This window comes from Anabrus simplex, chromosome 3 (genome assembly GCF_040414725.1).
Source record: "Anabrus simplex isolate iqAnaSimp1 chromosome 3, ASM4041472v1, whole genome shotgun sequence".
NCBI lineage: Eukaryota > Metazoa > Arthropoda > Insecta > Orthoptera > Tettigoniidae > Anabrus > Anabrus simplex.
The window spans coordinates 497,732,195-497,745,064 of record NC_090267.1 but is presented as its reverse complement, the minus strand read 5'-3'; the positions used below and the strand labels follow the sequence as shown (position 1 = coordinate 497,745,064).

The window sequence follows — 12,870 nt, the reverse complement described above, 5'->3', positions numbered from 1 at the left end:
CTGATCAATATAAATGGTCCGTTATTGGACATTATAAATTTTCCAGCTAACTCATTCCTGGTTGCCAGCATTTCACCCCCGTGTCCTAAACTGGGCTCATCAGTTGGCACATAGCACACCCACCAAGACGCATGGCTAGTGCATACCGTGGAGCCACCGACAGTCGCTCCAGTATCTGCAGGCCATTTGGTTGGGCACCATTTGTCTTGGAAAGCCAAGGCTGTTGGTTTTTTAACAGTTTGAAGGAACTGTATTACCAGATTTTGCTTTCGCAAACATTTGTTCTCCACAACATCAATTTATAACCAAAAGAACATTTCCTTTGTTCAGCTGATTTCATAATATTATTTTGAACTCATATTTATCCAAGTATTTACGCCCACCTGGTGGCCATGATCGTTAAAGCATGAAGTCTGCCTATACGGTCTGATATGGTCTGACACCGTAGTTAGCCGGTTCAAGTCCTGTTGGTCGAAAACAATTCAGCATCAGAATGTTGGCTGGCAGTGGTGGTATACAATTTCTAATCACTAGATTCAGTGCCAAAAGCCTGGATTAAATTCCAAACCTCTCTGCAGTGCTCATATGGCATATGCCGCTATTGATGGTGATTTGTCCATTGGATGGCGACATTAAGCCTGTAGCAGACCCGTTGATGCTATTCGACAGGAGTAGGCTATGTGCCAGCACGGGGTTTCACTCTCTACCTTCCTGCTATCATATATCATGTCATTTATTTCATCTCATTAACTCCTCTGATGAGTTTGATATCGGAAAGGGCATCCAGTCATAAAATCTTGCTATGAAGATTCATCTCACTTCATATCCAACCCTGTAGAAAAATGGGACAAGGGTTGAACATATATTTAATCAACTTGTTACTGCTGTGAGATAAAACAAGGTTAATGCTACACAACATACCACATCCCCTCAATAGCAACATAAATTTGCACATTCAGTGCCTGCTACAGGCAGACACAATATTTCAAAAACAGTAAGTTTCAACTTCATTGAAGCAAACCAGAACTACAAGGATTGTAGACATAATGTGGATGTCTGTGCTTAATAGTTACCAATTTATTGAACTTTAATACAGTACAAGGTTGATATAGTTTAGAAGTTTTGCTTTTATGATTCATGCCTGAAAGCACCCCCATGGACTACACCTGCCTATGTGAAGAATACAGCACCCATTATATACAAAAGCTCCATAAAACTCTTTTTTTTTCTTCAGGAAGAACTTTATTGGCTAAATTACAAATATCATTATTAATAATAATCATATGGAGACCTCTACCATGAAAGGAAAATTCTGAAGTCCTAGGTCCGAAGATACAGTTGTGTATTGCTTTTAATTGCTGATACTTTTCAATAGAGTAATAAATGATTTATATAGTTTTGTATTTTAGGTGAATTGCACAAGAACCACACAAAAGTGATTTTTTCTCTAATTTTTTGGTGTGGAGAGTTAGTAGTTAAGTTCTTGTTTATTTTGATACCTAAAGGCTAATCAAGGAATGTTTTTAGCATAGCCATCCGTAGCACTGTCCCCTGAACCTGGTATATAAAAGACCAGGTACTGTTTTTTTAATCATTTTTCTACATGCATGATGACATTTTTTTGCCCTCCCCTTTCTTTTCGCAAACAGACAGTAAGTTCCATCTTCGTTGAAGCAAACCAGTAAGCAGCCGTGGCGGTCCGGCCCATGCCTGCCTACCAACGGTCACCAACCAGTCGAGACCACACAATCAAATCCTTTACCCTTATACTCTTAACTTGCAAGTTTTTCATCGAACAAACAGGCATGAGACTAGTGACAGTGCGGTCAAGTGTTCCCTTCGTTCACACAAATATGTGATAACATTCCCGTTAAGCTTGGTCATGGGTCTCTGCAAGGATGACTGTAAACAATTTTTTTATTACTTCTACAACAGGTCTGTCGAATCATTTTGATTTAGTAAATTGTAAACTTTCTTTCCTTAGAACATAATATTAACAAGGAAAGTCTTGATTAAAATGAACTCTCAGAATGAAAAAGAAATCCTTAAGTACAATACTTAAATAAGATCCAGGAATAAATTTTCATTAACACAGAACACTTTACAGCAGTTGGTGAAGTCATAAAATAATTCCTGTGGTCCTTGCAGATATTAATTTTGGGAATGCTTGATCGAACATTTATCTTATAGTAGCCACCATAACTAAACCTTTATCATATGCCTCATCCCTACAAATACTGTCTTTTTATACAACAAAGAGTTAACATACCACTTTATTCACAAACTTAGCATTCTGTGAATGCATTGGTTTGTTGATTCAGCATTATCCAAACTTATTAGTTTTCAAAAAAGAGATGTTCAGTTAAAGAACGCCTGTTTCAAAACCAATAAATCTGGAGATGAACTGATTGCTCTTAAACAGTTTTTCACAAATGAATGTTTAGTAAATTACAATCAAATACAAATCTATCCAGTGAATGTGTCACTACATGCAAGAATATTATGACATAACCTGTATTATATACAAAAGAGTATTTGTATAATTCTGAAAGTGCTAATAAAATCACTGAGAGGAAAGGAATTTTGGTGTACACAGTAATTAGGATATGATTCAACTCAGTCTATCATGCCACAGGTATGCTGAAATTTTATAATATATAATATTCTTGAGAGAAAACCTCTATTATAATTACACTCAAAATTGAAGTATACATAAGTGGTATGAATTTTACACTGAGATGAAACATTACATAAATAATTAAACAATAACCACCTCCTTTCTGACACAGTTTCAAAAGCCAAAACTCAACCACTAAAAATTCCACAATAAATTCATACTGAAGCTGAAGCAAGGCACACTTTGTTATTTTGAAAGTATAATAAAAAGACAGTTAAGTTTAATATCAGTCATGAAAAATAGTACCAAAAACATAACAGAAACTTAGATAATATTGCATCATGATTGTTGCAGTTCATTCCAGTTTAGAAAGAATTACAAAAAGACATTACTTTTTTATAAAGATCTTTATCAATACTTTATAATTTAAATCTGCCATGAATGGCTTCATATTTTCTCTCCTAGAGCTCTTGATTGATATTATCTATCTGTTTCTTTCCTTTCCAAAAATGTTGAGTTCCTTCAAATTCCAAACCTTCTCCCTTCAAATGGTGGCATGGAGGATCCACTTATTTGAGAAAATGATGATGATGCTGCTCTAAAACAATCTGTTATAGAGATAATTAATTCATTAAACAAATGTCAACCAATGGGTTTTGTATATTTTTATGATTCTTTTTCTCTATGAATTTGATCATTTTCTTTGCGCTAGGGCAAATAAATCATAAAATTAAAATTTTAGTATCATTAGTACAATTTGAACTTAACTTTGACAAAAAGAACAAATAAGTATCCAAAAACGATCATAATTACTCCCCCCCCCCCCTGGTAGAACTACTTCTATAAACAACTTTTAATTAACCATACAGAAGAAAAATGATCATTCTGTATTCCAGGTGGTATAGCTAATTAATTACTACACAGTACACGCAGCACTTATGTAGTATACAAAACATTGTGAAATAATGATCGTAAGAGCACTTATAAAGTAGTGACCTAAAATAAAGAATAACCACAACAATTATGAAGTATACATTTATATGAAAGGGCAGATTTTCCCTAATTTTAGAATTTGTGAACATGTCCAGATAAAAAATTTTAGACCACAGTAAAGGGGTAATCACATAAATGAAATTGTAAATAAAGGTTACATATCTCTGCACGTGGTTATGAGAGTATTTAGGGGTTGTAGTAAGGATGTAAAGGAGAGGCCATATAAGTCTTTAGTAAGACTCCAACTAGAATATGGTTCCAGTGTATGGGTCCCTCACCAGGATTAGTTGATTAAAGAACTGGAAATAATCCAATAATTGATGATTCCATCAAATGAGTAGCGTTACAAAAATGTTGCAAAGTTTGGGCTGGGAAGACTTGGGAGAAAGGAGATGAGCTGTTCAACTAAGTGATGTGTTCCGAGCTGTCAGTGGAGAGATGGCGTGGATGACAATAGTAGACGAATAAGTTTGAGTGGTGTCTTTAGATGTAGGAAAGATAAAGTTGAAATTCAAGAGGACAAACTGGGGCAAATATTTGTTTGAGTTAGGGATTGGAATAACTTAAAGGGAGATGTTCAATAAATTAATTTCTCTGAAATCATTTATGAAAAGGCTACGAAAACAATAGATAGGGAATCTGCCACCTGGGCGACTGCCCTAAATGCAGATCAGTAGTGACTGATTGACTGATTGATTACGTTCACATTGTTGATCTAAGATAATCGTTAATTTCAAAAATGATTAAAATAGTGCAAAATTCAAGTGCCTGCTACCTCTACCTACTTAATATAGGCAACTCACGAACAAGTACTGAATGTTAATGAATGTGATAGAGTAATATTTAATTTACAAAACCTGACTATTAAACAAACTCTTTTCAATATGAAAATCATGGTATTACATATTACATATTACACTGAAGTCTGAGGACATTTTCAAAAGTGCCTCTCATTTATAAGGTCAAAACTATTTTTTGGTGATGTGAAAGTGACTCACAATTCCCTTGCTATGAATCCTGGGAGCTCCTGACTGATATTACAAGCATGGTTGAGTTTTGTGCTAATGAAATCTGTGTTTATACCCAACTATACCTTTACTGTAAGAGAAGCAGCTCACCGTCATGGTCTTGGATTGAATGCTGGCCCTGCACAATGGGTGAGGACAAATTAGTATTGTTTGGTTGGTGCATGGCACACAGTTCCTGTATTTCAGTACTTGCTTCATAACCCAAGGTGCACTTGCTTCAATGCTCCGCTATATTAGACGTAGAAGCACGACAAGTAGGCAAACATCATTCCAACAAGGATTTGATTTACCTTGATTTTTGTTACAGAAATGCTTTTTTGATATTTTTGAAATGTCCTTGTTTATAAATATTAGCTCTTTTTGCTGATTCTGGATCATAACTTCTTTTGTTTTATCTTCAGTGCTATATGTAATTTTTGAAGGGATGGTAATAAGTTGCTTCCTCTTCCAAAACTGCATTCCTTTCCTTAAATATCTGAAATTATTTTTCATATACCACAAGTGTCACTGCAACTAATTCTGTCCTGCATTCTTCTTTTATTTTTGCCATTTTTAAATTTTGTTTTGTATTTTGTTCTTTTCTTTCTTTTTTTTTCTTTCCTAAGCATAACATTAACACACACCTTTTTTTCTCACCAACATATCATAAATTTTAAGTGAATCTTATATCAGAAATGACACTTCTACATATGCTGTATAAATGCTTTGCAAATATTAACAAACTTTTTCTTCCCCCATGCTAATAAAGTAATGGGATAAGGAAAGTGCCCTCAATGATGTAGCAATGAATCAATCATAAATAGAAGGGAATCAAACAGGGTACAGAATATTAAAAGTTGGTATACAGTGCACTGCAAATATATTTGTATGACTGTTTTTTCATCCTAGCCTATATACCTGAACTGTGGATGCTGGAACAGCTTTTGGCTCTACCTTTTCCCATTGCTTTTAAGCCTTATTCATGCTTACTGTTATAATTCTTTCTTTCAGGTGTCCTTCAATCAATTTTGAATTAGATCTGCTTGTGAACTTAATAATATGAAACATGATAGCGATTATCTAGCTTTCGGCAATGTCACATTACTAATGATTCTAACATGCGGAAGAGAGGTGCTGGCAGTTCTCAGCTGCAACATAAAGCTAATGAGGCTTACTTTTCAGGGAGACTGTTCTGTTATTGCTTCTCTAAAAGTGATTAACAATGTGCTGTGTTCGTGTTCCATCACAACTGCTGTGCTTAAGCTTGTTTAATGATCCAACTAGTATTAGTAAGGATCTGTCTTTTGTCTGACTAAATAGAATGAGAATTGCATGACAGTTACATAACGGAAAAGTTGTGAATACAGGGCAATATTAATTGATGCTAAATGTCTGAAAAACAGTCAAACTTATATTTTCCTACTCACTTCTAGCACAATTTATAACTTGCTTTCCTCAAATTTTATTCAGTAAATGAATCTATTATATATCTAATGACTTCTTCTGATCTTCAGAGATAAATACAAAAATAAATCTGCTTCTATTTCAAACAAATGGGCTACACAAATCAGTATACAGAACCCATAGAAAGAGATGAAGATGATATGATGGTCACAAATGCTACGTATTCTTTTTTGTTTCTAGTTACACATACTATTACATTTGAATGTGCAGAGGAAATTTGACAATTTTCTAAAAAAAAACAGATAACTATTTAATTCAAATACGCTAATGTTTTGAAAATTCAAAGTTGGTAGTCCTAATCCCTATTTTGACATTGAAGCTCCTTAAATTACATTATAATAAAGACCCAAGGATATATAAAAGTTTAGATTTCAAAGAAAACTAACAACAGAATAACGAGAAGTAAAATACAATTTCAAGTTATTAAAAAGCCTTATATTTTTTCATGGTTCTTATGACATACAATATTAAAAGTTATTATGAAGAACTTATTTTCACTTCCTTATAATGTTATAAACGTTGGGCTGCGGGATGTAAAGTTATACCGTTATGTCCTCAGCTTTAACAGACCCACCATCAGGGATCACTGAAGGAACATAATAGGGAAATGGAGAGCTAGGTAGTTTCTTGTTGCTTTCCTCAGCAAGTCAGAAGATGTTACAGGCCCACTCAAAATGTACATGCCAACCTATCCTACAAGCTACACTTTCCCGTTAGTCATCACAGGGACTGGCTGTTTAAGAAATGGTGTAATTGGCTTAGCTCATACCTCAGCCACTTTCATATTGTTGAAGATCAGACCAAGTCGGTTTGATGAAAGTATTAAATATGTTCTATCAGAAGATATGGCAGTGTTAAACCTGATGCTCTGAATTTGCCTCACAGAATGTGGTCAACACTAAACCCCAGTATGAAACGGCAATCAGTTTGTTCAAAACTTGCATTTTCGCGAATGATTTCCATACTATAGCTTACTCATTAGTTATTGTTCTAATTTTGATACTATGTGAACATTTATGTTCAATTTCATTCTTAAAAATTGTAGTAGTTTCACTCAGAGGCTTCTGTGGCAAACCTTTCTGCTATAAATTTACACAGGAACAGCCTTTCCAAAATTTAACCAGGCGCAAGAAAATATAAACTAAGCTCTGCACCTACCGTATCTGGATGTGTCTCACATTCATACTTAATTTGCTATATAGCATTAAAATTAAGCGATCATTTATTTCAGTCCTAATTTTTAACGAGTTAACAACTGTTACAGGTCATGTCATTTACGCATTTATGAAGGAAACATGTTATCATTTTGAATTTAGTTTACACAGTCACACACTTTACAGAACACCAGTCGAGAGGTATTACCAGAGAGAACGAGGGTATTACTAGTCGACTCTGACATCGCCTTTGAATGTCGACGAGGGAGCTCACTAGTGCAAGTAGCGATGAAACGATACCGAAGATGATCGATTGCATTCAATATAATCTATAACGGAAAAAATAACACAGGCTTAATCACTCGTAATAACGAACGCATTAGACATAGGATTCAAGCTGTAGGCTTAAATGAAGGATAATACACAGTTTAATACAGGCATTTTCAAGGGACAGAAAAAAACGGTTTTAACAAGGGAGTTCACGCTATAGCGGGCTTCTACTGTATGATAGTCATTTTTTTAATCAAACCACTTGGCACAACAGCCCATTAGGGCATTGGCATACTAAGACAACCGCTTTCCAGGTGCCACACGGTCAGCATGACAGCTTCCTCAGCAGCATTGCTTGGCTTTCTTAAATTTCTCAAATTAAAATTTTAAAATTAAAACCCCCAAACTGATCAAGAATTAAACACAGGGCCTGTGCTAAACATACAGCTATATTGTAACAACAACAAAAAAAAAACAGTATCTGGGCTTTATATGATCATAATGTGCAATAATTGAATATTTTCATGTAAGAATTCCTGTGAATTAGGAGATTTTCTTACATTAGATACAACATTCAGAAGTGGGTTCAATTTAAATTCCATCTGTTGCGCTTTCACGCTACTATTACAGCAATGTAGTTTTGTTAAGACTAAAATTTCACTACAATAAAATCTGGAACTATATCCAAGCTATCTAAAGTAAAATGATATATTGCTTTACAAATTTCTGACTCCTAATTAGGTGTTAGTTACTATGCTGTATTTATTAAGACAAAATATTTTACTCCATAACACCTGAAAAGTAGACAAAATGCTTTCACTACCTTGCTACTAAGCATTTTTTAACAAGAAATATCTGACGGGATGACTCATTGTGACTCCTTCAGCAGAATCTTGTAGCACGTGGTTGTCAAAACTTTAAGAGGGTTATGTATAAAGACAACATAATGCTAACGGAGCTATATATCAAGCAAATTACACTTGTAATAAGGAACCAGCCGGTATTCTCTTATAATTTGTAACCTTAAAGCAATGCGACACTAATAATAACATTCATACTGAAGAAATAAACTGACCTGTACAGATAAAAATTGGGTCATTTATATTCATCAGCATACACAAAAAAACGTTCCTCTGAGAAAATAATTATAAATTCTTTACATTTTTTCAGTAAATTTAAATCCCAATAACTGTACGTTTAGGGGTAGCATGCCTGCCTCTTGCCCGGAGGCCCCGGGTTCGATTCCCGGCCAGGTCAGGGATTTTTCTCTCGACCTGAGGGCTGGTTTGAGGTCCACTCAGCCTACGTGATTGGAATTGAGGAGCTATCTGACGGTGAGATGGCGGCCCCGGTCTCGAAAGCCCAGATAATGGCCGAGAGGATGCGTCGTGCTGACCACACGGCCCCTCGTAATCTGCAGGCCTTCGGGATGAGCAGCGATCGCTGGGCAGGCCAAAGGCCTTTCAAGGGCATTAAGTGCTGTGGAGTTTAGTTTTGGTTTGGTTTTATAACTGTACATTTATTTTAAGTTAATTTGAATACTTCCTGCTAAATACTGTTTCTTCTTCTCAGATAATTAAGCAATTCTCTTACGGCCAAATTCTGCAGGGAATGCCTTAAGAAGTTTTACTTCTGGATTTCTTTAATTGTCCTGGCCATTTTAATCCTCATTAACAGCCCCTTCACAGTGAAATTTTGAATTTAAGTATTTGTCCTTTTTATCAATTTTGTGGAGAGTTTTAGGCATTTAAATTGGCAGGGTGAGGTGTTGAGACAATCAAAGTTCATATTCTGAAGTCCTGAAAAATCATACAATATCAGGAAAGGCATCTGGTATTAAACACCTAGCCGAATCCAAAATGAGCCCGAGTGGCTCCAACTACTTGAGAAGTAAGCTGAGGAAAGTCTGAGACATACTACCATTTTGGGTAATGTGTTAATGGAGGTGATACCTACAACATTTTAATTAACAATGATTTGGATAAAATTTTCCTTTCACAAAATATAATTTATGATACAAATTCAATTTCAATAGTGTGACACCTAAAATTAGTTTAAAATGCAATCATGTAATGCGTAACTTTTCAGAAAAGAAAAATATGCTGCAATAGACACATGAAGTTCTTAATCAATAATTTATTATAGCTTCCGTTAATGTTTCGTAAACCTTATTTTACATCTTTATTCTTTTCTGATCACAGCTTTCCTTTTGCAGCAGGCACAGAATGGTACAGTACCATTATACTAGTCCAAGATAAATATAGAGTTGTTAGGCTTGAACTGGATCAGAGGAGGATCTGCAATGTTGATAGATTCATGACCTATCTAAATGAGAAAAAATCATGATTTGGTGATTATTAAATTTAATTGAGAACATTTCCATTAGCACTTACCTAAAGATATTGCAATAGTACTGCTCTAGTTTTGGATCCCACTATTCATTTTGAAAAAGACATTGAGCAGGCCATTGAGGTTAACGGAGAAAAGAAAGATATTTGTGAACTGTGCCTCCCATATTTAAGCGAATATTACAACATCCAACTTGAGCACTGGTCAGTTAAAGGATTGCTTTTTGGTAGTGGGGGAGGTACTACAAAATACACCTGGAATATCTTGAAAGGGTTAGGTATCCCCAGAAATACACTCAACATCATAATAGGCATTATCAGAGACTCGTTAAGCATTCTCCACCACCTTTATATCTCATAATTGTTAATCTAGGCCACTTTGTGTGTTAATCCCCTATGAATGTGTTGCATTCATAAAGTCCAAACAGTTTTTTTTATTTGTGCATATGAATAGTTTATTATTTTCCAAATTGTAACATTCAGAATCCTTGTGGAGGGGTGGAAGGTGAAGGCTTCCACTATTCGTAATCTTGGCACGTGATGGGGTAGAGTGGTTAGCCGCCTTTGCCCCCAGGAATTAACCTGGTACTCGTTTTTGGTGTAGGCTGAATGAACCTCAGGGCCATATGCACCTCCAAAAGTGGAAATCTTGTTTCTTAAATTTTACGACTTCCTGACGGGAATTCGAACCCACGTCCTTCCGGGTGAACCAAGCATGCCTTTACCGCCAGACAGCCCCTGAAATATATATATAAGGGGGAAGTTCAAATTACATGGTATTTTTAAGATATTCCAGAAACTTACAAAATATTCAAGTTTAATTTTCTGTCATGATTTTAAATATTTTGGTTTACATTTTGCATCTAACGCCTTTGGAATATTCCTGCAATCACAGTCGTCACAGTCAAAAACACTGAGTACACTGACTCCTTTGAAATATGAACCAAAAATAAATTAATTTTCTTACTTTTAAAAAATAATTTATTAAACATTTGATACATTGAGAGTGTGACTGTAACTGTATATATTAAAATCGTACTGGAATTTTAACTGCCTTGAAGTGATTTCACAGTAAACTACATTTCTTTGAAAATTCAACATACACAACAAAAACAGTATTTCATTGATAATGGTGTTTTCAAATTCTTCTGGATTACCTACACCCAGATTTAAGTAGCTTAGAACAAACTACTTTGATGAAACTTATTAAACAATGTCCTGTATGACAACTTTTCATGACTGTATATTTGTTAATTAGATGACTAAACATAATTTATGTATGTTATTAACATCATGTGCTCTAGTGATAAAAGAGATACAAGATCTCAATTTTATTTAATTGTACAGTAAACAATAGATAATTTTATGAACCAGCTACTTGGATACTTTCAGAATATTACATTTTTTTAAAGTAACTTCATCAGATTCCACAAAAGACAGAACATACTACAAACAGAAAAGGAATACTCATGTACATTAACACTGTACCTACTGATTACAGTTCGGCTATCAACAGCGCTGTTCTGGACGCCCGCACAAGAATAAAGGCCCCCGAGGGACAGGGTTGCCCTCGATGTGGAGGATTTGTATATGCAGCTGAACAGATGCTGGCCAGAGGACGGGTAAGAACAAATCCATTACAGCATAGATTTAAGAGATCACATTCAAGCCATTGTCAGTATTACAGAATTATTTCTTCTCAGTATAGGTCTGACCAATACAACATAAAGCATAAACATTAGCAGGACACTCGTACGAATTTCATCCTCTCCTTCACAGTATCAATTTCGACTGGTAACACTCAGGAAATTGCAAATGTCACACTACTGAATTTCACTCAGTTCCTTTGCATTTGAACTACAATGGTGTATGGCATTAGAACTAAAGTATATGACAGTCTTTCTTAAGCTGTGAGCTTGCATTCAGGAGATACTGTATCAAATCCTACTGTCAAGAGCCCTGCAGATGATTTTCCTTGGTTCCCCATTTTTACACCAAGCAAGAGCTAGTGCTGTACCTTAATTAAGGCTACGGCTGCTTCCTTCCCATTCCTAGCCCTCTCCTATCCCATCATCGGCATAAGACCTATCTGTGTCAGTGTAACATAAATCCAATTGTAAAAAGTTATTCATAACAGGGGACAATACAAAGATCAAATTTTACATCCCATGATTCTTCTGAGAACAGAGCAGGTGAAACAATACTCCAAATTACTTACAATCATTATAAAATATAAATAAATTTTACATAGAAAGAATATACATCTACTTCTATGCCAAGAAGAACAACTGTTAGCTAAACATATACTTATCCACTGTTCTTAAAATCCATTACCAGAATCCATACTGACAAGGCTTTTGTGACTCATATGAGAAAAGGAATAATAGGTATGTTAAAAGGGATCAAGACAATTAAAATAAGGATACCACCCAACTCTCTGAATCACAATTTTCATCCAGAGTTAACTGGGGCAGATAACGTAACATCGTTTAAGAAAAGGTCTGCGGCCCAAATGTCACAAAATGAGCCATCACAACATCTTAACATGTTGGTGACTAAGAGACATGGCAGCAGGTCACAGCGACTCTTCACTTCTGGAGAGCAAGACCTACAGGCGGATCTCATAACGTAGCTGCACCACCTGTCATTCACAGATTATGCTATTATACTTTCTAGCTTGTTTGTACAATACTGCCTAAGACTGCCAATTTCAGGGAGGTCACTGGCAGGTCACAGAGTGCGTGCCAACCCTGTGAATTACTAGTGGATGATGAGACCAATCGGGTGGTCTCAGCACTCAATGCACCTTAATACTTCAAGGCCATACTTTAGATACCAGTATATAATAGTATCTAATATATCCATTAGAGTTCAGGTATCCCTGAATTTTTACTTTATTCCTAACAAATAAACTCTGAAAACAATACGCCGTCGTTAACGTGTTAAATCACAGTTGTGTACTGAAACCCATCTTTTTGGTGTCTAGTGATCATAGAAGATCAAAATACGCCAAACAC

General features: G+C 35.4%; 1 protein-coding gene across 4 annotated transcripts in view; it reads left to right on the top strand.

The window, feature by feature from the left end:
- Nucleotides 1-12,870, top strand: part of Mlp60A (Muscle LIM protein at 60A) — a 60,728-nt gene that overhangs the window by 25,029 nt on the left and 22,829 nt on the right. For 3 of the 4 annotated variants that reach the window (XM_067143658.2, XM_067143660.2, XM_067143659.2), the window contains exon 4: nt 11,355-11,475. In XM_067143658.2, the coding sequence (XP_066999759.1) occupies nt 11,355-11,475 (121 nt within the window). Of the gene's footprint in view, nt 1-1,649; nt 2,582-11,354; nt 11,476-12,870 lie in introns of those variants that run through there. The other variant, XM_067143661.2, reaches the window with a different exon arrangement.